This window comes from Apteryx mantelli, chromosome 6 (assembly GCF_036417845.1).
Source record: "Apteryx mantelli isolate bAptMan1 chromosome 6, bAptMan1.hap1, whole genome shotgun sequence".
Classification (NCBI taxonomy): domain Eukaryota; kingdom Metazoa; phylum Chordata; class Aves; order Apterygiformes; family Apterygidae; genus Apteryx; species Apteryx mantelli.
Window position 1 is genome coordinate 48,396,047 of NC_089983.1, and position 24,779 is coordinate 48,420,825.

Sequence of the window (24,779 nt, forward strand, 5' to 3'; positions counted from 1 at the left end):
CCTGAGAGTCTGGGTGACTCAAATGTATCCTGTTTTCTCACCTTAGTGTGGGCTCCTGATGTGGAAATGTATTTCTGTTAATCAGATACCCCAAAATGTGTTCAAGCCAACCCTTATTAGCTCAGTATTCGTGTAACTCTTTTGCTAGACTTGTTATGTAGAATACACTTGGAAAACTGAGATCTTTATTACTATACTCTTAGTCTTTTAAGTGTTTGTCAAAGCTAGGTAACTCCAATGTAGTGTTTATTCTTTCATCATATTTATAGTGTGGCTGACAACTAATAAGAGGGAAATGAGAGACAGGAGGAAGCAGGACAGAACAATTGCAAGAACAGTTTGTGTCCTTTAAGATCGAAGAAACAAGGGAGGAGAATATACGGATGACTGTACAATTACCCAAGGTTTTTTAAAAAAAAGTTATTGCTCCTCAGATTCTTTATGCTTAATTTCTTTCAGAAACGTTCAGTGGGGAGTTATAGCTTTTCTTTGTTTAACCCAGTTCTGTGTATGAAGATTTACCTACACTTGTTTGTGATGTTCAGGACTGAGTTGTATTAACTTTCGTCCTTTTGCATTCTAGTATGAATCAGAAGCTGCAACTGGAACAAGAGAAATTGACTGCTGATTATGATAAATTAAAAATTGAGGACCAGGAAAGAGAAATGAAATTGGAAAAGCTCATGTAAGTCGACGGTTTTCTCATCTGGTGTCCTTGAATATAATGTCTTTTAATGTGTCCACAGGAGGTGGCCTGGTGAGAAGCATTTGTATCAAAATATTCACACTGAAAATACCATTTTTGGTAAAATGCCACCATGTACTGTTAATAAAGCCTCACCAATTACTCCATATGGTCACATCATAGGCTTATTTACTAGTAGATTTGGTAGCTGCTGAAAGATATATAGGTGTGTGTGTGTGTGTGTGTGTATATATATGTATTTTTTAAGAGCTCCGATTTTTCTGAAATGACATAGCAACATCAATCCTCCATTCCTTATTGCATAATAAAACCAAACAAGAAAAAAGGTATTTCTGTTTCTAATGAGCTAGATGTGTGAGGAAAATGCCTTTCTTGGAAATGAGAAAGAAAATATCATATGTGGACATAAATGCTTGCCAAAATGGAGGTGGTGGCTCAGCCAATAGTTGCGAGAAAGCTGCATATCAGTGGATAGTCAAAAGAATAATTAGAAGTGCAAAGAGAGGTATAATTTGCTCAAATCAGCAGATGTACTCAAATTAAATGTTGATTGATGTTCTTCTGTCTCATATGACTTTCATACTTTTGATTTGTGTTTAATATTGTGATCTTTCTAGATTGCTGAATGATAAAAGAGAACAAGCAAGAGAAGATCTCAAGGGGCTGGAGGAAACTGTGGTATGTCTTAATTACAAGTTATTGAGCTTCTTCTCCCCCAGGTCTTCATCACTGATATATTGCCAAAATGCTCATGTCTGTGCTCAAGAAAATGACCAATTTATATTAGAATAGTCTAAATTGTGCATTTTACCAAGTTATTAAATCGAACCCCAGAATTTAAGATTAAATATTACTAAAATCTCACCTAAATATTGTTGCCTCCCGTGAATAAGCTATCACTATTAAATCTACTGGCACTGTTTGTTTTGCTGTCCTTGTTCTCACCTGGAGTAATCAGTGTACTGAATACAATGTAGCTACAATTACCTGATATATATTTCTTTATAAGCCGTTACACTGGTCATGTTAGAGACAGGTATAATATTGTGCTGGCAGTTTTAAAAGGACGCTCTTTTTGATGATGGCTTCAGTCTTAATTGTTGCTGCACAGTCTTGTTGGAAGCTGCATTTCTCTCTGTCTGTAAAAATATACAAGCTTTCTCAAAGGTCTCAAAAGTTGGTCAAGAATATAGCTGTTTGATTTATTTATTTATTTGTGCTAGTATAATGTGCTCAATTCATGTGTCGATGCTTCAACCTGTGGAAAAAAACTATGAAAATTGTTTTTGCTCCCACTCCTTATGGATTTCCTGTACAGGAAAACTTCAGTCAAAAATTAGACCATCAGTGTTAGTTTAGCATGCACACTGAAAACTGAATGGTGAGTCATGTTTAGTATCTGCACTTACCTCATTAGTATGAGAGGAAAAATTATCTTTATTAAACCTTAATTTTTATTAATAGAACTTCATTTTTAAATAACTGTACCTGTTACTATAAGACATACTGATTAAGTATGCAAAATAATATGGTTGCGAACTCAAAACAGCCTTTTCTCCTCTGTATGATACTTCAAAAAATTAAGCTTATCGTGGCCTCAGGGTCAGTAGGAGTTCAACACTTATAACAATCTGATTATTTTTATTCTGAAGCTGAACAGTTCTGGTCCTGTCAGCTTTGGCTGTTGATGGCTTCCCCAGAAATAAGCGCTGTTTAAATAAATCCCTGTGAGGGGATTTAACCAGCCTTCTGAAGTGAGCAGTATTCTTCAGCTGCTCACGTAGCTTGTGTTCTGCAGCCTTTTCCTGCCCTGTACGCTGAATGAGTAAGGCAGCTAGAAATCAGAGTTAGGCAGTATGACATAGTCAGTTTGCAGAAACCCAGATTTTTTTTTTTAAACTTTTAAATAAATATCTTTGAACTATCTTATATTCAAAATTTTATTCACTTTTAGTGTTTTAATAATTACTGAAACAGGAAGAAAAATCAAGCATAACAAATCGCAGGAAAACATGTGCCCTTCTAGGCAAAATGGTGGCTCACCCAACACATTTGTGTAGGGAAGCATCAGCCTCCTGCAGGAGTTGTGCGTCATTTGGATTATCCTTGTGAGAAGGACGGGAGGAAGAATAGTTTCTGTGAGGCCACAGGTGCTGGTCTTGCTTTGACCTGTCCTCTTCCCACCGCTGGGCTGGTGAGGAAAGGGACTGTCCTTGGATTCCTCCCCTGAAGCAAAGCCAAGGGGGCCCCTGGGAGGGAGTTGGGGTTCGGAGATCTGCTTGGACAGCGCGTCCGAACCTGAGCTCTCCGGGAGGCTTCTGTTCCGCAGCTCTGCTCGTACGAGAACGGCCCTCAGTACATCTCAATACAGAATCTTTCGTAAATAAATAAGCTTAAATAAGCTGTGCTTATAATGCATGGTTTCTTGTCATTTCGTACTCCATGAAGGAAGCTTCTCTGCCGTTCCTATCATGACACTGTCTCTTTTTTGATCAGTTTTCCTTTTGAGAGATAAAGGTAAAAAATAGGAGTTCAAAAGCTTGTAGTCCTGGTGGTGCTTATTGAGTGATTGATTTAAATCACTGTATGTGAGTAGATAAGAACAAAATGGAAAAGCTGAGGTTGCTCTTACAAACTTGAGGAAGATGGTTCTGTTCCATATGGCATCTATGAAATATGGGATTAGAGTGAACTGTGTAACCAAATGGTTTCCTTTCCTGCAAATGATTCCGTGTTTTTCTGTCCTTCTCAGTGTATAGGTGGAGGGTTTCTACTTGTAACATACCTCCAGTGTGGAATAAGGAGGCTATTTTGCTAAGCCTGAGAGGTAGATAAAGCTAAAGCTAGGAAAGCCTGTGTTTTTCTCAAAACTTAAAAAGTACTTCAACATCCTAAGTATCTATGAATAAGCCTGCAGGCCTGGTCAATGAAATTGCCATCCAGCGAATCCAAAGCTTTTTCACTTTGCCAGATATGTATAACCACAGCCAGCTTACAAGACTTCAGCTTTGTGCTGTTGTTTCTCCTCACCCCAAAATACAGTCGATGTATTTCTGGAAGTAGGTTTGGTGTTGGTAAAGTAGCTTATGACAACGCCCTGGAAAGTATGGGAGTTGGGCTGTGAGGAAGAGCGTGTGCCAGTGCGCAGGTGAGGTGCCTGGTTTCCCAGCTCACGCTTGTGGGAGCCGTAATACAGCGTGGTGGTCTTCTGCGCTGTCGTGGAAGCTTCTGCTGACATGGAAGTGTAAAGTACGTAGGAAGTATAGTAGAGGGGACACTGTTTTGCACTGATGGTTTCTGCTGGTTTTGGGAAGGTGACCAATATGCCTGTTATGTCTGAGCTTGTAATTTGGGTCAGCAGTTTTAGCAGCTTTTCTGTAAACTGGTTAACTGTAGGCTGCTTGAACAGCCAATGCATACACATAAGGCAGACATGTACATGCAGGTACACTTCTATAAGTAAATCACATTAAAGTCATAATATCCACTCAAGTCTGAAGAGAGCTTTTACCCCAGAGCACCTACTATGCCTTATTGTTTTGTGGTTGTTTTTTTCTACTTTTGATTCCAGGCAAGAGAACTTCAGACCCTCCACAACCTACGCAAACTGTTTGTTCAAGACCTCACCACTCGAGTTAAAAAAGTAAGTTTAAATTTCACCTGAATTTCATTTTAATGGAATGTACTGGTTTGAACCAGGGTTTTATGCTTTTTTGCCCTCTTCTCATGATTCACTGGAAGCCTTTAGTGCATGTTGTGCAAAATGAGATACTGTCTTTTTCAGTAATAGTGAGTAATAAGATTAAAACTGTTTTGATGTTTAGCCAGGCTTTAGCTCTTGTTTGGTCCTAATTTGTTAAGGAAAAGCCTTAGTAATTAAGTGAAATGGTCTGATCCAATTCAGTTCAGTTTCTGAATTCTGAGAGATGGTATAATGGATACCAGCAATCATTCAGTCTGCACCAGAAACTTGCACTAACATATCCTACCCTGAATGTTGTGACTACTCAGCATTTTCCCAGGCAAAATTGTTTTTTGGCCTATCTCTGAGACAACCTCTGAGCAAAGCGTGCTCTTTCTCAGCAGACTTTCCTGTATCTTTAACTGTTGAGGAAGAGTCAAAAGTTACATAAACACTGAAAGATTTCACACCGCTTTTCAGTTCTTTAGCGTGACTTTCGTGAAGAGTTTTTGTACTTTCAGTGTGAATGGTTGAAACCCCATACTTGGTTTAATGATCAACAACAACAACAACAAAGTCCCCAGGACTGTCATGGCTCGGGGTCAGAGTCACGCGAGCGGAAGGTACCACGAAATAGCAGCTGCTTACCTCTGTGCTAGGCACTCTGGTACCTGCTCCGTAACGAGCCGGTGCCGGAGCTCCTGCGGCCCCCCGGTAGGAGTGGGACTGAGGTAGCGCGTGCCGCAGGATCACGAAGCATGGGGCTGGAGCCTGATGGGTTTAAACAGGAGACTGGCGGGAGGAACCAAGGGAGCGGAGTTGCGATCTGCAGATGTGGGTAGCAGACAGGCATACTGCCGCTGGAAAAGAGGGAAACATTTTTTCCCTTTCAAATCTATGATTTTCCTATTCAGGATCCCCACCTAATTATTCTGTAAGAAAGTTTATTTCTATGTAGAGGGGAACGTGGCTCTTTAAATGCAAAATCAACAGGTAAAATAAACTGTCTTTAATTTGGGGGTCTGGAAAACTTTTCTGCCTTTGGGAAGCTTAAAATTACAAAAAGTCTGAGCTTCTGGTTGTGTTTCTGCGTGGTTTTACTTAATTCTGGAACTTTCTGCCTGTGCAGAGTGTTGAACTTGACAGTGACGATGGCGGTGGAAGTGCTGCGCAGAAGCAGAAAATTTCCTTTCTTGAGAACAACCTGGAACAACTTACAAAGGTTCACAAACAGGTAGGGGCTCCTTCTTCTTCCTTCTAGTGCCTACTTACTGTTAAATCAAAAGCCATTGCGCCTTTTTGTTGATTTAATAACGATTGCTTCTGAAAACTCAGCCACAGGAACATCTTTTACTGTATCACTGTTGTGTAGTATGACAAGTTACCTTTTATTTTAATTCATATTTTTGTATGTTCAAGAGGATAACTCCTGAAGGTGACCTGTAGCTCTTGTCTGAGGAAATGGTACCTACAGTTCTCAACTAAAATTCCTAGCATTAAGAGTTGGTGTCAGAGGTGCTCTTCCCACTACCCCTACTTCACATGACTGCGTTAAATTATTGTTATTTTTTCTCTAGGAAAATAGGTTCTAGTAGTTTCGACAACTGTCTGTGTATTGGTGCAATGCATAAAATACAGAGCAAAATGTTTGTTATTGTGTTATGTACTGATTCCTGGTTTTAGATGCATCGTAACATCCCCAGTTTTGACTCCTGGCCTAAAGCAGCTTAGAGGTGCCCTAGGAGCTGACATCAGCAGAGCAATCAGCAGGATGTGAAAGGAAAGAAATAAATGTTCTCCGTGCAGCGTAAGGGCTGGTACCCTCCAGGAACACTGAGGTGGGCCTGGTCCAGGCATGTTCCTCTTCATCTTCTCCCGTTTCTTATAGTTTCTGTTTCCTTTGAAATTTTGCTGTTTGGAGCAACCAAGGGCTGTAGAGAGCCTTTCACCTTATACAACAACCTAACAAGTGGGAGGCGGAGGGGGTGTGCGGTAGGTAAGCATTTTGGATATAGGTTCAGGAAAGCACCTTTCTGCTTACTGAAAATGCATATATATCCATGGTGTGTGCATATATCTGGGCAGCACCTCATTAGATAAAACTGGATTACTTCTTCCAGTAAGTAAATCCCCCCCCCCCCTTTATAAGATGTTAATATTTTTGAACTGTGTCCCACGTTCTCCGGTGTACAAAGTGTGGACAAAGTAGCAACAGGTGCTTCTGATTTCATTTTTGAATGGTGACATGACGTTCTCCATTACAGTTTTTGAAATTGTTATTAGTGAGATACAGTGGTCTCCAAGTTTTGCTTTATTTATTCCTGTAGAAGCGACAAAAAAGCAAGCACATGCCAGACTGTGGCAATTGTCCATTAAGGTTCAGTATTTTAATATTCCTGGTTAACAGATGGTTTGAAGACCTTGTTTCTAAATGTGGAAATCAAGACTTGTTAACAATGTTTTTTTCTTTTTCAGTTTTGCATTTTTTTTGCAGTCAGTCCATGCTTTTTTTTTTTCCTTAGCTGTTTTTTTTTTCTACATATGGACTTTTATAGCTCTCATTAGCATATATTTACTCAAAAACAATTAGGAGTCCATGTCTCATAAGAAACTTAGATGATAAAAAGATATCAGACTTGATCTGAATATGATGTTCTACCAAATAGTTATGATTTGAAATAAGAGCAGGATGATAAGTGTTCAACACTTTCAGAATCAGCATACTGTGACTTTTTTTTAGCTTTGTTTTTGCTTTTCTTCTGGCACTCAGACTGGACTAGCAGATGTAAAACATTTTGATTGTCAAACAATGTGTGAATGTTGTTATGTGCTGTTGTTTTACTGCATTACTAATAAGGTAGCTAAACCACTTTCTTCCTTTCACTCCAGAAAAGGGAGAATCACTTCCTTGAAAAAGTTATCTCCTACCTTTTAGTAGCCATATCATCTGTTCAGTACAGATTGTACTAGATTTTTCCAAATGAAATTCTGTTTGCATGAGGATTTCAAACTTATCAAAAAAATCAGTCTTACCTTCAGCAATAGCCAAAAAGAAAGTTAATGTTATTCTGACATTTGGTGGACTTTGTTTAGGTTCAAATTTAATCTAGGAGGTTCATAAATTCAGAGTTGATCATCAACACATTTGTAGCCACAGGTCTTAAAGGTATTTCCATAAAAATGAAATAGTTCTTAGTGATGCTTGAGATGCACAAAGTTTCCAGTTTTTCCATATGCTTGAACAGGGAACTAGGTGGCAAGAGTGCCATAACCATTGGAAATGATGAATTTTTGATGATATTCAGGATTATCTGTAAGCTTTGTGTTTAAACAGTGCAGCTCTTTAAGGAGATGATCAGGTATTTGCAAAATGCTGGATGCTTCTGCATTCTGAAAAAATACAGTTTCTGCTGCAGCTTTTGGAATCTGGAGAAGCTGATATTGTAGTAGTGCTCTTCAGCAGCAGGGTTTGTCCTGGAGCCCTCACCCTTCAGGATAAGATTTGTGAAATTTTACTTAATGGAATAAACTTTCTCTCATTCCTTGATCTTTCTGTAGGATTTAATTTGAATGTTGTACCTCAACTGGAAAAATAAACAACATGGTTAAAACTAAATCACTCTGACAGGCTTTTTACAGTCATTTCTGGAAGAAAAAAATGTTTCTTTCATTTGTAGTAAATGCCTACAAGGCGTGAAAAGGAATAGTGACATGTTCTGTCTCCCCATGGTAAGAGGGCTTCCTCATAGTTTCTCACAGGCTGTTTTTGAAATTTGTTTCCTGCAGTTGGTACGTGATAATGCAGATCTTCGTTGTGAGCTTCCTAAGCTGGAAAAACGACTTAGAGCTACGGCAGAGAGAGTTAAGGCCCTGGAGAGCGCACTGAAGGAGGCCAAGGAGAATGCCATGCGGGATCGCAAACGGTACCAGCAGGAGGTAGATCGCATTAAGGAGGCTGTAAGAGCCAAAAACATGGCACGGAGAGCACACTCTGCTCAAATTGGTAAGGACACAGAGCTAGAGGTTACTGCTTGCTCACGTACTCCACAGTTGGCTTGTTTGCTCATTTTTTAAATGAAAAGTGCTTTGAAAGCATCTGTTCAGGGCGAACCACTGGATGTCCCTCTCCTCTGCTGTACAAGAATCTTCAAGGACTTAATTTTTTAATAGAATATGCCCCACCTAAAGTTCGAAGCCCCTCTGTTACTGAACTTGGTGAATAAATGGCATAATGGGTCCTGTGTGCCCTTCTAATGACCTGAAAACTTGTCTCTTCAAATTAGTCTCTTGCCTTTCTTCCTTTTCCGCCAGCCCCGCCACACACTCTTGTTTGGCTATTCTTTCTTTCCTTGCCTTTCTGGCCCTTGTATCTATCTCTCTTCCTGCTTACTCCTCCCCATGCTTTAATTTGGGCTGTGTAATGGTATTTTCCTGCATATCTCAGATGCTTGATACATCTGTGTGGTGCAAGCTCAATGTGTGCATACAATCAGTGTTTAAGGTAGAGTATTTCAGGTAGCAATTTTTAAAGTGACTGGATGGAGCTGAGGCAGTAGAAGAACAATGTTTTGGATGGGGATACTTTCATACTGGCACCTTAAAACCTGAGGGAGAATTAGGCAGTGCATAGTGTTTCCTGCCTTATGCTGCCTCTCCTGGAAAGCCATCAACAGCTTTCTCAGCTTCTTCTGGAATGATATAAATAGTCACGGGAGGAAATAGGACATAGAAAGTACATGACTGATCACCAAATGAGTCATTACGCCCCTGTGTTATATAGACGGTCCATAATCTTTGTAGAGGAAGAATCCATGAGATGGTGCATGAGAGCCACGACCAGCAAATGGACGTATTTGCTGGCCAGGGCGAGGGAATGTTGTGTTCCGCGCACAGTGCCTTTTCTGGAAACAATGGGCTTTGTTCTAGAGGAGGAGGTGAGGCACAAATTTTCTTTGAAAGCTAAATGTCTTGTTTTGTTTCCCACTTTTATTCTGCAGCCAAGCCCATCCGCCCTGGTCATTACCCGGCGTCTTCTCCAACGGCTGTTCATGCCATCCGAGGGGGAGGGATGTCAAACTCCAGCTACTATCACAACACCAAATAAACAAGAAGTAAGACCAGAGTAACTTGTTCATCTGTTTTCCAGTGACCACCTAGTTTTCTTATATTTCAGTCTTGCTTTTAGAAGGCCCAATTTCTTTTTCTAGTTTTAGTGGGATTCTTTCTTGCTGACAGTTTAACTGTGAAAATTAGTAGTTTGAGTGCCTCGTTAGAAAGAATATTTTGCAAGCTGATGATGAGACTTCATTTTAATGACTCTTATCACTTTGGACTTACTTAATAAACTGAAATGCTATTGCAAATCTGTACTGAAATTCGCACATAGAGGTGTGAAACTCATGTAGCAAAGTGAGAGTTCTTAAGAGATTGCCTCTGAAACTATTCTTTTCTACTTTACATAACATGGATATATTTCCTTGTTTATGATATTCCCTAAGAGGTTAGAGAATTCTAGTAAATAATCCAGTACAAGGCAGTAGCTGTCTCTAGTTGACAGGTCACCAGCTACTTCTGTGCCAATGCAGGAGCTGCCTATGGCAGACCATACCTGCAAAGTTGTGAGGATTTCTCCTGGGCCCGTTTCAAAATGAAAAGCATTAGAAGTTCAAATCTTCATGGTTTCAGGGTGAGATATTACTTGAGAGATGGAACCGTACAGTAAACATGTTTCTTTGCAAGCATGTGCATACCTTGGAGGACTTCCTGTAAGTGACATTTTGTGCGAAGAGGCAGTGGTCATACTGAAGAAAACAGGACAGTTTTGTTTCCAACTGCTGCATCGTACACTGCTGCAAAGGCCTCTTTTGTACCTTTCTGCAGAGCTCCTTGATCCTGGGGTAAAATGGAAGGAAGTGAAGTAGGGCAGTCTGCTTCTTGATGAAGCCAAAGCTAACCCATGGCAAGATGAAGATGGCATTAGTTCCAGGCAGCTGGCAAACAGAGCATCTTGGGGAGAGCTGTTTTGTTTAATCTGCACCTATTCTTTAGTAACTTTTTTTTTTTTATGGCACAATTAATGTAGCCGGCAGCTTGAACACTTGTAGTTGCAGTAACCAGAAGGGAAAGCGCCATGGCTGTGGCCACTGTCCACAATCTGCACAAGAGGCACAATCTGCAGTTTACCTCCGAGAAGGCAAAGACAATCCTAAATGTGGGCCTTCATATTGAGACTAGCCCTATGGGGGAGGTAATGGATGGCTGATTTTAGAGTTGAATAGGAAATAGGTTTTCTTGTTTCTTTATATGAGTGAAATACTTCAAGGATTTCCACTGCTATTTGAAATGTCTGAAGCTTTTTTTTTGTCTGAAACTTACCCTTTCTAAATTAATAGTTTGTTTCTCTGAAAAACTGTTTAAAAGAAAAATTCTGCAAATTATGCATTTTCACTTTCACTAGTACTCTGAAGTTTTTCTGTACTGTCACTTATGGCACAAATTGGAAGGAAAAAGAGAAGACAGTTTTTCAGGTGAGCTGGTTTTCTGCACAGCCATAGGGAATGTAAAAACTCAGGATATTTGGTACACTTGTTTCCCTGCAATTGTGCTGCAGAGTAATCTTTCATGCTTTTTTGTTTTTTTTTCCCCCCTGTGATATGAGTCTACCTCTGACTTGTATGTGGCTCTTCCTAAATTCCCCCAGTTTTAAGCATTTTGAAGTCATCGCAATTTGCAGACTTGCTTGTTAGGCTATGACATATTTCAGTTTAGAAAACTCAGTGTATAAAACTAACATCATGGCTTTTTTTTGTTGTTTTGTTATTTTTTTTTCCCCCTGATTGAGGCCTGAAGTCCATAAGGCATTTTACCCTTTTGCCCTGGAGTGTGGGACAGGCGCAGGCATGAGGGCCCAGCAGGGAGAGCCGCGGGGCAAGCGAAGGGGGCACCTGCCTCCTGGCTTCTCCCTCAGCCCTCCCCAGCAGCCTCCGAGCACTTGCCCGCGAAGCCCAGGCCTGCAGCAGCAGCACTGAGCACTCCAAATTTGAGTGTCAGAACTTGGCAAACTTTACTTTTGTTCCTTTTGCTTGGTTCTCTTATTCAGCTCTCTTCTGCTAAAAATATAATCATTTTACATTAATTGCAAGGGGCTTGAGGGTTTCTGTTTTCCCCTAAGTCAAAATCTCATCCTGAAAAGATGAGCAGCATATTCCTATGAGACTGCTTCACCCATCCCCCCACATATTTCTTTAAATGCTCATTATTTCTGAGACATTTTACCTCTGTTGTTGTTTTAGATGATAGCTTGGTTTATCTGCCTTGTTACAGCATACTAAGAGTTGGATGCTAGTTAGCAAGTGGCTGTGAAAAGCAGCCAGTGGACTGCAAAGTAGTCTCTCCAAGTTTGGCTTTTTTCTCCTCCCAAGGATTAATTCTGTTTTATGACTCTTTTCTGATAGTATGTGGTTTCCTCTAGGCATTCAGCATTCTTGGGTGTTTCTTCTTTTTCCTTTTTGAGAATGTTTCATGTCATGCATGCGTGCAAACCATCCATCACGTCACACTCAAGCTTTCAGTGTGTTGTGTGGATTGCTTCTGTTGACTGTGTTTTCCATGAGCCCTGTAGCTACAAGCAACGTGTTTTTCCTGTGGATGAATTAGAGTAAGCCTTTGCTGAGTGATTTTGTGCATTAGTTCATTCTTCACTGAAACTTGCTTTTTGGTCTCATAGGCAAGATAACCTGTGTCGATCTACTTCATGGCATTCTCACCTCTATGAAAGAGCAAAGGGAAAAGAGTACAGTAAGAGTACAGAGGCATGTAGACTATTTCCAAACATATAACAACTGCTCTTTGGAGAAAAGCTGCTACCTGCCTGAACTGTGTGTGCCTTTAAGACACCATCTGCTATGAAAGTAAAGCTGTCAGAATCAAACAGGCCACACATTAGATATAGGCATGCGTCAAGCGAACAACTGTAGATTTTTAATAATAGTTATTAACAAAATAGATAAAACTAAAACCAGATGGGCATAAAACAAGATAGGACTTAGGATGCCAATAAAGGGCAATCAGAAGACATATGTCTCTCAAATGGTTTCAGGTGCAGAGCTTTCTATTTGAGGACAGTGGAGGATAAGCAGATTCAGATACCTCTTGGAGCATGTTGCTGACCAGTTCAAAGATGAAGGGGATGGAGGAAAAAGAAGGAAAATCTTAGAAGAAACTGGCTAAAGTTAGGGATTGATGGTTTCTGAGAAAATTGGGGAGAAATGGTGAGAGCCAAATGAAAGCATGACAGATTGGAACAAAGCCATTAAGAAAAAAAGGTGCTTATGGGGAGAGCGGGGAATGACTGGAGATGGTGGCTTGTAAGAGCAAAGTCTCCATGTCTCCTAGGGAAGCTGCCAAATGTCAGCTGCCCTTGTAAATCAGTGAGTCATATGGAAACATCCCCAGTCTGTTAATCAGAATTTTCCCACCTGAATTCCCAGGTGATAAGGCAAGTGTGTTTTGCTCTTCAGCAAAAGCTGTAGCTTGTGTTGGCTTTGGTTTTCTTAATTGATCGTAATGTTCCTGTCTTGCTTGTATCAGCCAGATAGACAACCTGTTTCGTTTCTCCCTGGAAACCTTCAGAGAAGTGCTGTTGCTGGCAATGGTGACAATGGGTGTAAGCTGTATATATGTATGTATTTGATATAGAAGTCATTTAAGACACTAATTCTACCTTTGCTACTTCAGAGAACCATATCTTAGGCTTTATAATTAGTTTTTCACCTCAGTTAATGTATAGATTTTTGCACAAATCTGGAAAGATGCGTTGAAGAATATAGTAAATTAAGAATGGGCAGTGATTAAAGAAGGTCAATTCTCAAACAGTTTTGGTCCTTCTGTTAAGGAGATTGTTTGCAAATTGCAAATATTTGGCTGCCAAATGATTTTGAGCCTGTCATAGTGATTCTGAGCTTTTTGAGCTCTTTGGATAAAAGCCCAGGGGCCTTTGTAAGAGTGTTAGTAAACATATTACTTTTGCAGGGCAACTTTTATACAGATTATTTTCATAACATAGTTGAGTGGTCTTACACCACATTCTTTTGAACAAGAAATACAGCAAGAAATAGAACAGAACTTTCCTTTATATTCATTTAACAGCAGTGAAATAAAAATGGGATTTCTAGATAAATGTTTGCTGTCAGAACATATCCTATCTCTGGAATGAAAACATTATACTATGATGAGATATTTACCTTAAGCTCATTCATCATTTCACAGTAAACATGATGGCCATTTATTGCTGTTAGACTGGTTGGTGATGACCAGCCAGCAGACAACCCCATCAATAACAGCCAGTATTGCTTTTGCTGTTGACTAAGGTCATTGGTAAAATTTCTCCTGCAAACCTGTGCAAGCCTCCAAAGCTAATCAGGACAAAGCTCAGACTGCCCAGTTGTGGCCATACTGCCTAGGCGCAGTGTGCGTGCAGTGAGAAGGTGCAGTGTGCAGTGCGCATGCAGTAAGAAGATGATTTCTACCCCAGAGAACTCAGCATTTGATGAATAACAGCAGTAGACAGGAAAGAAAGAAATGTGGGCATTAATAAAATGTAGTCATAAAATTGTAAATTGCTGGTAGCTGGCTTAAAAAGAAGTCACAGTAGGCCAAGGAGTGTCTGAATTTCCAAGAGAGAATTATTCACTCCGTCCACACTGCAGAAATTTTCACAAATACAACTGCAATGAAATTGTTACCTGGGTTATATACCAAATCTAGATACTCTGAAATTATGAAAAAGGAAGTTTACATTGGTGCAGCTAACAGGACAACTGCTGCAATACCAGTCCTGTTTGACGTGGATTGTGGTATATATCTATGAGAAGATGGCACTAGTATTGCTACAACCTTGTAGCTGAATTTATGCCAGGGTTTCGTGGAGACAGCCTTGGGGATTTGAAATGTGTATTTCTGTAACACAGTTCTGAGTCAGCTCTCATAATTCAATCTATTCTGTGTTAATAAAAATACTTGAAATATTTTTAGTGTAATTTTTTAATGTGTTTTTGAAATTTGGGGGGAGAACTATACTAACAATATTTTAAAGAACAATTTGCCTAAATTCTGCATAGCTGCAAATCCATAATGTAGATGAATGTGTTTCTCTGCTGATGAGCTAGAGAACTGAGTTATATACTGTCATATTTATGGGACATAAAATAATTGGGAATAGTTTTGACATGTAACTAAACACAACCCCAGTTTCAAAAAGGTTAATATTAAGTTTTTTTTCAAATAATATCTGGGGAAAAAAAAAAAGCAAAAACTACAGTATGTATTTGTCTTTAGTTAGACAAAACAAATCGTTTTTACTTTCTGCTTCTCCTATTGCCCCACAAAGTGTAGGTCAAAAAGAGCACAGAATTATCAAAACCACTATGCAATCTGGTTTCATATGATTTTTTAAAAAATTATTAAAAACTATAGTAGTAATAAGTTTTAGAAATGTAAATAAACATAAATGCAGGGTCTGAGAACTTGAATGTCCCAGTGTGCTAGTTAGTAACTGTCAGATTGTAGTGAATAAGGGGGAAAAGCGGATTAAGTGGCACAAATCGATGTTGAATTATTTTCATGCTTAAAATATGTGGTCAGATTTGTGTTGGTATAAATCAGCTCATTTTGAACTTGTCTTTACGTTCGCACAATGACCTGCTCAGAATTCCCCCTCTAGAGGACACGCTCCCGTTTGCCACTTTGCTGATGGAGAGGTGAGGCACCGTGGTGCCGCACTCCTGCAGCTCCTGCTTTAACAGACTTGCTCCAGGCTCCCACCCACCGGAGGGACACTAACAGCTCTGGGGCAGCTGACTATGAAGGAAGAAGACAAAGTGTGGATGATACCATTAAACACTTGAGACGCTTTGTCAGAGAGCACTTCAGGTGCTTTATCCAAACTTTTACAGGTTTGCTATGTCCATTTTTGCCACACCTTTCTAAATTAGTGAGCTGCAGCCTGCAGGATGCTCTCCTGGTACTGACCTACCTGTAAGCAGACTGGCACACTGGGTATGCTCAGGTGCTGCGTGGAAACATTGGACAGGCAGACCAAGAGCAGACTTAGAAAACCAAATATGTTGATGATGTGTCTACATCCATGTTTCCAGTCTCAAGGAGGCTTGTTATCTGCCTATCTTGTCCTCTTAATATTTGCTCAGACTTGTCTGATACCTTATTTTGAAAGAGAACGAAAGAATTGAAATGAAGATATGCAGACAATAGCACTAATGCGCCATCATGGTCTACTGAAATTATTAAAGCTACTGTCACTGGGATCTGTATGCATGAAATACGCTAAGCAAGCAGGCTCTTCTCTGTACGCATTCCTTTATCCTGAAGTCTCTGGTATGTTCCCAGCACCTCCCCATCCTTGAGCAAGATGAATATCTCTATTTAATCTATCCAGGCTGCAGTTAAGCTAGTCAATAAGATACAGGAATTAGAAACCATCCTAGTTTCCTTAGAGGTGTTAATGAGGACGACAACTAGGAGCTAACTACAAATCCCAGCATTAATTCTGGGTAAACTTAAAAAAAGTGACTGCACTGTGGGGGGGGGGAGGGGGTGTTTTTTGTTTGTTTTTTTTTTAACTTGATCCTGAATATTAACAAGTTTTGCTTTATATAATCATACAAGAAAATGAAGAAAATGTTTAATAGGGCAAAACTTTGCTATTTTTATAATGCTGATTTTGTATTAGCTAATTAAACTAGTTTTAAGAAAAATACTAGGCAAATTCAAAGTTACTCGTGTTACAGAATCACAGAATATAGTTGAGGTCGGAAGGGACTTCTGGAGATTGTCTAGTGTTGCTTTCCATATGACTAATGAGAAATGTGTAGTTAAAATATTTTTAGAAGTCTGTTTTTCAAATGTTTTATAATCAACTTTAAATCACTTTTGTACTTGGTAAACTACCTTGAACTTTGCTTTTGGAAAGAATTATCATTATCTTAGTGGGGAAGATGTCTGTATAATATGAATGCAGAGATAGATATGTGCACCTCAGGAAAGCACCTCTCTGTCAGGAAATGTGGAACAGAAGGATTGCTTTGGATTTGTGGTCTTTGGGTTTTTTTTCTTAATTATTATTCCTTTCATCTTATAATATGTTTGAAATGCACTCGAAAAACTGCATTTGAGTTATGTTCCTTACTCATTTTATATATAATGTTATTTACAGCTGTTTAATGTTGCATATCCCATTGCGAAGATTCCTGCACACTTAGTCTTCAGCATATCCTAGTGCCTCCCCATCAAGAGAAAAATCCTATTAAAAGACTAGAGCGATAATGGTGGGGGGAGGGGGAAGAGAAGCTAGACCTCTAGATAGTGTGTAAGGATGTATTTAGACACGCCATAATGCTATTTTACAGGTGGTAAGGAATGAATTTCATCAAGCTAATTGTTTCATTGTGACTGTGCCAATTTGTGGGCTGGTAGCTTTAAAGATAAATCTGACACAATTTTCCTGAGACTTGGCAACAGAGACCCTGATTTCCTGTCAGGGTCATGAAAACATTAAAAATATGCTACAACTGAATCTAGTTTCACTGCTGTTATTGAAGCTATTTAGTTGCTGCATATCAAGTTTCTGTGAAGTATAGGTATTTATTTGTCATGTTGCGTATCTGCTTTGTAATCTAAAACATCCACTAATTAGTATTACCTTTCTTGCTCTCTTTTGACAGGTCAATTCCACTTAGCATGTTAAGAACTGTCATTAAGTCACTAGTTTCTTTTTTCCTCTTCAACCTGATCCACGTTCTATTCATCACGCGCTTCCTACAGCCATCAGCGATGCACTGGTCCCAGATACTTTGAGCTTCGTAGGATCTCCAGGTGTACAGAAGTGCTCAGCTCAACTCTTCTACAAATACTTGTACAATGTATTTAACATAACCATCTAAGTAACGATAGGAAGTCTGCCATTCGGAATATTTCACTGACTGCATTTGACTCTTGGCGCTGGTTAGGTTGGGGCTTCTACACTCAGATTGATGCTTTTTGAAGTACTCTGTTGCATCCATAAATCCCGACTTCTGGCATCAAAGAATTAATTCAATGACCAAGTGCCATCAAAGGCAGGTGATTGTGCTCTGTCATGACTGATTTACTGTATAATATACATATTATTTTATATTTTTAGGGGATGAAAATGTGCTGCTATATGGTTTAATTTTACTGCTTACATTTTCGGAAGTAAATTTCCCCAAAGAACCATTTGTAATATCCTGGTAAAATCTTTGGACTGTATAAAATAACCTCTATTGCAGTACCTGGTAAAGATCAAATGGGATGCAGAGAAATCTGTTAGTATAGATCTAGGTTTTTGAAGTTTGGTAGTTACATGAATATATCTGTGTGACCTATCTTAAAATTAAGATCTGAGCTGCTTGTAGTTCTCCCTACGGTGGTGGGTTTTCCTGGAATGTGATGGCTAGCCATGTGTTTGTAAGCATTGTTCTCGATGAAATTTTGAAAGCTGCAGAATGCTGCAGAAATCTCGCCCCTGAAAAGCTGACAAACATCCCCTCCTTTCCCCTTCCCGCATGCCTTCGGCAAGCCCTGATCTGTTCGCACTGGAATTCAGGTGCAGGAGTGAACAGTCTGAGACCCTACCTTAAAAAAAATTATGTATAGAGGGTCCAAAAGGAGGTGAGGGTTATATACTCAAGCTGTCCTTGCAGACCAAGTTTAGGATATATGTGTTAAGAAATGAAGAGCATATTGCAAGGGGAAAAGAATGTATTTATTGCTTGCATATTGTCAAGTTATAATATGCAAGTTGTCTTATGGATAGTATACTTATGCTCATTGAGTAAAGGATGAAACCACTTGCCTTTCTTGGATCTCCTTAGTGCCAGATAGAAAGTTTCCATCTTCTCAGCAAGGGGGCACTGGAATCATTCTGGTAAAAGTTAGGATGGCAGGCTGAAGTTACTGCCCTAACGTGTGCCTACCGCTTGTGTGTCGCGCATACATATCCTCATTTTCAAATGTGCATATTATGCAATGTTATGTCTTAAAGTGTGGATTTTAGGAAGGTTACAGCTGAGTATATCCCTCTAGCCTTGTCTGGCAGCTGTTTGCTCTTATTTAATTTGAGATTAATTTTTTTTTATTTCTGAACATGTCTATCTCTTAGTAAACATAAAAGTATTTAATCATTTAATTTAATTGAAATCCTTTGATAGATTGTGAATTGATTTTAGATTTTTTTTTCTACTGAAATTATTTAAGAGCTCTCAGTTGTTGCCAAGTAAGTTAGAATTAATTTAACTTTTTTTTTTAATGTTGCACTATTTTGGGGAGCATTTTGCTAAAAATATTTAACAAAGTTGCAAATTTTCATGTATTTAATTTATTTTGTATCTTCTGACGTTTTATATTTTTCTTTATGTGCGTGTGCACTGCCAGAAAAATGAACTGTGAACTTGCCATATGCAATCTTTAACAAAATTGCTAATTCAAAACTAATCTGTACTATCTTATCAGCTGTTCATGGCTGAAATTTCTATTATGAATGAAATAATTATCCTCTTGTTTTGGTTCTAAAACAGTTATCTTAAGGAACACCAAACAGTTACCATCAAAGATTTTGTATTGTTTTCTTGTACAATGAAAATACAACAAGACTATAAACTTCTGTTCTGTAAACTGAATTCAAAGTTTATTATAGAATTGCATTTCAAATGCAGCATTAGCTTAAAAAATTTCATGAGTTCCCATATCATCATCATTAACATCTGACAGTTCAGACAGTTATCTTGAGCTTGAGTAATAAGTTAGCTTTGACGTTTCTTAGTTGCGCTAGTGCTGATCAGCCAGTCAGTTCTCTAGCCAAAATAATAAAAGTTTCTCCAAGCTAACTTTTAGATCAAGACTGCAAGAGAACTTTCTATGACTGAAATGTTGAAAAGATCTATTATGCTGAAGTTCTCAAAGGAACACAGAAGATATTTACTAAATTGGAAATAATTAACTGTCGATTACACTTATTCTCCTTATAGATTTTTATTTTATAAGCCTATTTTAACTAGGCAATTTAAGTTTGTATTGCATAATGTATACTCAACTTTTCTACCATTTTTAAGTCTTACACATTTTGTATGTAGAAATAAAAACCACACATCTGCTCTGCAGAGTTCAAAACCTGTCCTGCTATTTTCCACTACTTGATGCTATCTTAATTTTTCTTTCTTTGCTCTTTGAATGTTGTCTTATATTTATTCTAGACTTAATTTTCAATTTGTGATTTATATAGTGCAAATTAAATTACACATCTGAAGTCATGCATGGGACAAATTTTGTTGGAAACACTGTTCACGAATAGAAAACTTAAGATGAAACTAAAATGTATATTGTTCTTTTTGCTAATAATTAACAACAATTTCCTGCTCACTTGAGCTTCTTTTATTGAATTAGTTCAAATATCTTGTGTTTGTCCTTGAATTCATATTTCATTGACTTTTCTTTAAAGCAATTTTTTTTTTTTTTTAACCTGGAAAGATCTTGGCTGACATTTTTAAGTTTGTACTTTACTCAACAAGGGTGAGAGTGGATTATCCTGAATATATTTAAAACTAAAAAATAAATCACAAACTTCATTGTAATAATTTCTGCCTGCAGAACCTTTTAAATAACTTTTAAACTTCATTTTGTAAAGCCTAATGAATTAAGATTCACATTTGCCTGAAAAAATGATAAATAAGGCTTGGAAATAAATGGTTGGAAGTTATTTTTAGCTTAAAATTGTTTAATTTTAATAAGTTGGAAGTTAAATCAAATGGTTGTGCAGGTCCCAAATGAACAGGCCTAATCAGATTTCCATTATTGGAGGAGACCATGAGGTTTCGAGGAGAAAGACCTTGTGAAAATGAAGTCGATATCAATTAGAAGTTAAAGGGAATGAAAAATATAAATTAACAGGATAATCTTAATCTACCCTTGCTTTGATGTTCACCTTTAATGCGACTGTATGAATTGAAAAATGCACTGGACAACATCTGCTATACAGGATGGAACACCACTCCGCAAGTTTGTGTCTTGCTCTCACAGTCGTGTCAATTTGAAACACTTTTCATTGTGGGAGAAATACGGGGGTTGAAGCATTCTGTAGAATTATACATGTCTAGTTTGTAAAGTGTGTAATGTGTACTGCAGATGTGTATTCTCTGGGCTCTATGTATCTTTACAGTAGTGTTCATTTTAGGAAAAAATAAATTGTGGACACGTTTTGGTGGTAACAAGGGGAAATTTTTTGCCATTGCATCAAATGATGCTGAAATGTATTAAACTCTTACTAGCAGATCTGAACCCTTCTTCCCCCATCCCTTGGAGATAAGTCTTTTATCTTCGTTCTGAAACTCTATCAAAGACGGATGGATACACTGGCAGACTGCATGATGTATCATTTGAAAACTGTTACAGTGGAAAATAAAACTGAACTAAACTTTCTTGCGTGCATGTTTGTGACAGCCAGGTGGGCAAGAGAGGGTCGGATACTGGCGGAGAGAGACGCTCGGGTTCATTAGGGGTTAAACGGGATGGGTTTATTAAAGGCCTTGCACTACAGACTGCACGGGGAGCCCCGGGACCTGCGCGGAGGCGCTGCTGACCGGAGGCTGCTGGAGGCACGGGTCAGCCGCCCCTGGGACCCGACTCATGGTATCCCAAGGGCCCCTTAAAGCTGCTGGAACTATTTCCTTAGCTCAGCTGTGCTGACCTTGAGAAACTACTGTGCGGGAAGCAGCTAGACGTGGTTGACAAAATGGAATACGTGTGCCTGGCCCTGAGGGGACTTTGGTCGGTGTGTAGTTTCACAGGCTGGGCCTGCTACCGCGTACTCTGCCGGTCACTGACTCCTCGCCACATCTTCTGCAGGTGTTCTCACTGCAGTGTTGGGTGACACGTACGTACAGCGTCTTCGATGTAGGGGAGTTCTGCCCGTGACTGGGCAATGTAAGAGCTAGCCTTTTAATGGGAACTCTTCAAAGCTGCTGGAGTCCCCATTCTCAAACGTCGTTTGGATTTTAGCCTCTCCCCTAAGTACATGGAAAATAATTAGAAACCCTGGATGACTTGCTGGGAAATGAACAGAACAGTTGGGTTTTGCTTTGTTTTAAATAATTGTGTCATCTTTACTACCTTTCATGGAACTCTTCCTTCTTCCTATTTTGTTTTGTTTTGTTTTAGTAGCCTGGAGGATGACAGGGAGATTCTTCTTCTTATTCTTTGCATACACTTCCATTTTTATAGGAATATTATTTTATACACACTACAATGTAATGGAGTAGAAGTTTCTGTATCCTTGCCACTTCCCTTAAGTCATACGGGAGCTTTATAAACTGATTCTTTTCAGTAATTATTACTTTGAGTATTTCTCAATTATTTTCTAGAGTATTTTTCTACTCAACAATGCAAATTTATGGAACTCCAGAATTTCTGTAGAAATGATTGTTCTATTTTTGCTTTTGAGTGGATTTCTAATGAGCATTACGTGGTTTTTGCATCGTTACTTATGTACGCTCATGTTGCTTTCACCTGGGACCTACTAGGAGCCCGGAAGCATCTGAAGGCACTTGCAGCTAGGCCGTATCGGTTTTCATGCTGATGATGGGTAGTTGTTACCAATAGAAGCCTCATGGTCAACACGACCAGTCCTGGTCTTTAGTAGCTAAATAAACGCCACTGAGCAACCAGTAATTACATAGGTGTACTAATATGTTCCTGTTGATTAACCCAGTATTTCTGATATGTAATAGTGGACATAGAAATTAGTCTGTTTGAACTTGGAGAGTAATGGTCAATTATTTATATAAGTGAGTGTTTTTGATCTTACTACTTTTGGTGCACAGAAGGCACTACTTCTGTATGCTGGCTGGCTGAGAAGCTATTGCGTGCAGAATGAAGAACACTGAAAACCTCATCCTGCCTGCTGAAGCCAAATTTAGACAGTTTATATTAGGAAAGAAGCTTGGGAGTCCCAAGCGTTCTGCTCCAGTTCTGCAGACAAAGGCAAATGCTGTACAGTGCCACACCACAGAGATTTTTCCATGAGTCAAAGATGCACATTTCAGATCCCCTAGATAAAGATTGTGCCTGGAGGATGAATTCAATTACAGAGGAGACTGTTTGCAAGTGTATCCCAACAATTTCATTTTCAGGATGTTGGATTGCATCAGTCAATTAACTCTGTATCAAAACACCACAAATTATTGTATCCATTTCAAGATTCAGCTTACACGAAAGTACCGTAAAAAGGAAAGGATAGGGGTTTGCAGCCCTAGAACAACAGTGAATGCTATAAATGAAAATATATTTCTGATAAAACTCAGACCTTAAATTTATCATCTAGCAGTGCAGAACTTGGCCCAATGGAGATTTTATTCATTCTGAACTGCGGCCCCTACACAGTTATGGTTTAAGATACTTGAATGAGCTGGTGGTCATACTCCCTCAGCTTGTTCTTTAAACGCTTCTCATACTTCAGTCAGACCCATTCCCCACCACAGCAGCGGTGTCTCAGTAAGCTTAATACCAAACAGGCATCTGCAAAGGCCCAGCTGGTGAAAGTGGCTTCAGTGTGTGCTGAGCATAAGGCGTGTTCTTCAATACCGCAGTGGCAACGCATCTAATTAATGCAGCTCCTGGATTATCAAACTTCCTTCCCAGGTACTGAATTCACCTGAAAACACCGGCTTCTAAATTAGAGCATCCTTAATGCAGATGCTCAACAGCTTAAGCACTATAAAGCTCATTCGGGAATGCACAGACTAAGGTATATGTATATACCAACTTACTGTATCACGTAACTAACTTGAATCTCTTAACTCCTACCTTACAAAAATAACTGAGTGCCCTCCAATACACTAATTTTACTGCCTGCTTTGTGGTGCGGCTTGGAAGAGGAAGGGCGAAGGGGCCGGCGGTGCCGGGCTTTCCTCCGCTTTGCGCCGGAGCCCGCGGGGCAGGGGCAGGGGCAGGGGCAGGGCCGCGGGGCCGGGCCCTCCGCCCGCCCTTCCCGGGAGCAGGTGCCGGCGGGACCGCGACCGCGACCGGCCCCTCGGGTGCCCGGCGGCGGCAGGAGGCGCCTGCCGCCCTCTTCTCCGCTCCGCTCCGCTGCGCCGCCGCCGCCCGGGGGGCGGGCGCGGGGCGGGGGTGTCCGAGCCGCCCGCCCCGGCTCGGCCCGGCCCCACCTCCGCGGGGCAGCCACCTCCCGCCGAGCCCGGGCCGCAGGCAAGGGCAGGGCCCCGCCTCGGCGGGCAGCGGGGCCGGCCGGCGGAGCGCCTCGGCGGGCCGAGGAGCGCGGCGACGCCCCGGCGCGGGGAGCTGGCCCTCCGCGGACGGCACCAGGTGAGCGGCGGCGCGGCGCCGCCGGCCGCCCCCCGCCTCCCCTCGGGGGCGTCGCGCCCGCGCGCGGCTGAGGGGCGGGAAGGGAAGGGCGCGTGCGGCCGCCGTTGACCGTTGGGCGGGCGGCCGTTGGCGCGTGGCCGTTGGCCGTTGGGCGCGCGGCCGTTGGCGGCGCGAGGCGCTGCCGGGCACCGGCGCCCGCCAGGGAGGGCGGCGCGGCGCGGCGCGGCGCGGGCTCCCTTCACCCCCGTCGCCGCTCCCAGGTAGGCGCTGAGGGCGGGCGGAGCCCCCGGCGGGGGGAGGCTAAAGCTGGCTGACGGAGCGAGGAGCGGTGGCGCTTAGGAAGAAGAGGGAGGGTGAATTTGTGGGAGGCACCGGGTATCCGGGAGTAAGTGCTTAAGGCCCCGAATGTAAACCAGAAACCGTGTCTTCTTGAGGTGCATGTATGAATATATACGTTGCAAAACTGCAGTTATTGCAGCGTTGCGCTTCATGATTGTGAAATTGTAAAAAAAAAAAAAAAAAAAAACCTACTCCTCATTCTTATAGAGATGTTAGTGGACTTTCAATGCTTTAAAAAAACTATTGCATTAGGCTTCGACATAGAAAATAACAAAACATTAATATACACCTGTGATAAAGCACGTACCAGAAAGTAATGACGACTGTGAAATTACAAAAACAAGTTTCCTGATCGCGCTGATAGGTTGGGGAGGTGTTACTGTTCACACGACGTTTCTCCTGAGCATGAGCACCTGCTTCTCGTGCTTAATTTGTACGTTTGAATATACTTAGGCTGCATTAGGCCATAAACTCTTTAAAACAATACGTCTCTGTGCCTGCACGGTATCCAGCTCACCGAGGGCTTGGTTCTGTTTAAGGCCTATGGGTACTCTAGTAATCCGGGTAATAAAAACAATCCCAGGATTGCTGATGAGTGTGTGCAGTTCACGCAAACAGACCGGGTTTGCAAGACTCGGCTGGTTGATT

General features: G+C 40.6%; 1 protein-coding gene across 1 annotated transcript in view; it reads left to right on the forward strand.

Moving 5' to 3' along the window:
- The window catches only part of KIF5C (kinesin family member 5C), a 92,859-nt gene extending 71,966 nt beyond the window's left edge, over window positions 1–20,893 (forward strand). The window contains exons 20-26 of the mRNA XM_067299424.1: window positions 584–685; window positions 1,324–1,384; window positions 4,278–4,349; window positions 5,518–5,622; window positions 8,175–8,391; window positions 9,386–9,499; window positions 17,126–20,893. Of these exons, the coding sequence (XP_067155525.1) occupies window positions 584–685; window positions 1,324–1,384; window positions 4,278–4,349; window positions 5,518–5,622; window positions 8,175–8,391; window positions 9,386–9,492 (664 nt within the window). The 3' untranslated portion in view covers window positions 9,493–9,499; window positions 17,126–20,893. The remainder of the gene's footprint in view (window positions 1–583; window positions 686–1,323; window positions 1,385–4,277; window positions 4,350–5,517; window positions 5,623–8,174; window positions 8,392–9,385; window positions 9,500–17,125) is intronic.
- The last annotated feature ends 3,886 nt before the right edge of the window (window positions 20,894–24,779 follow it).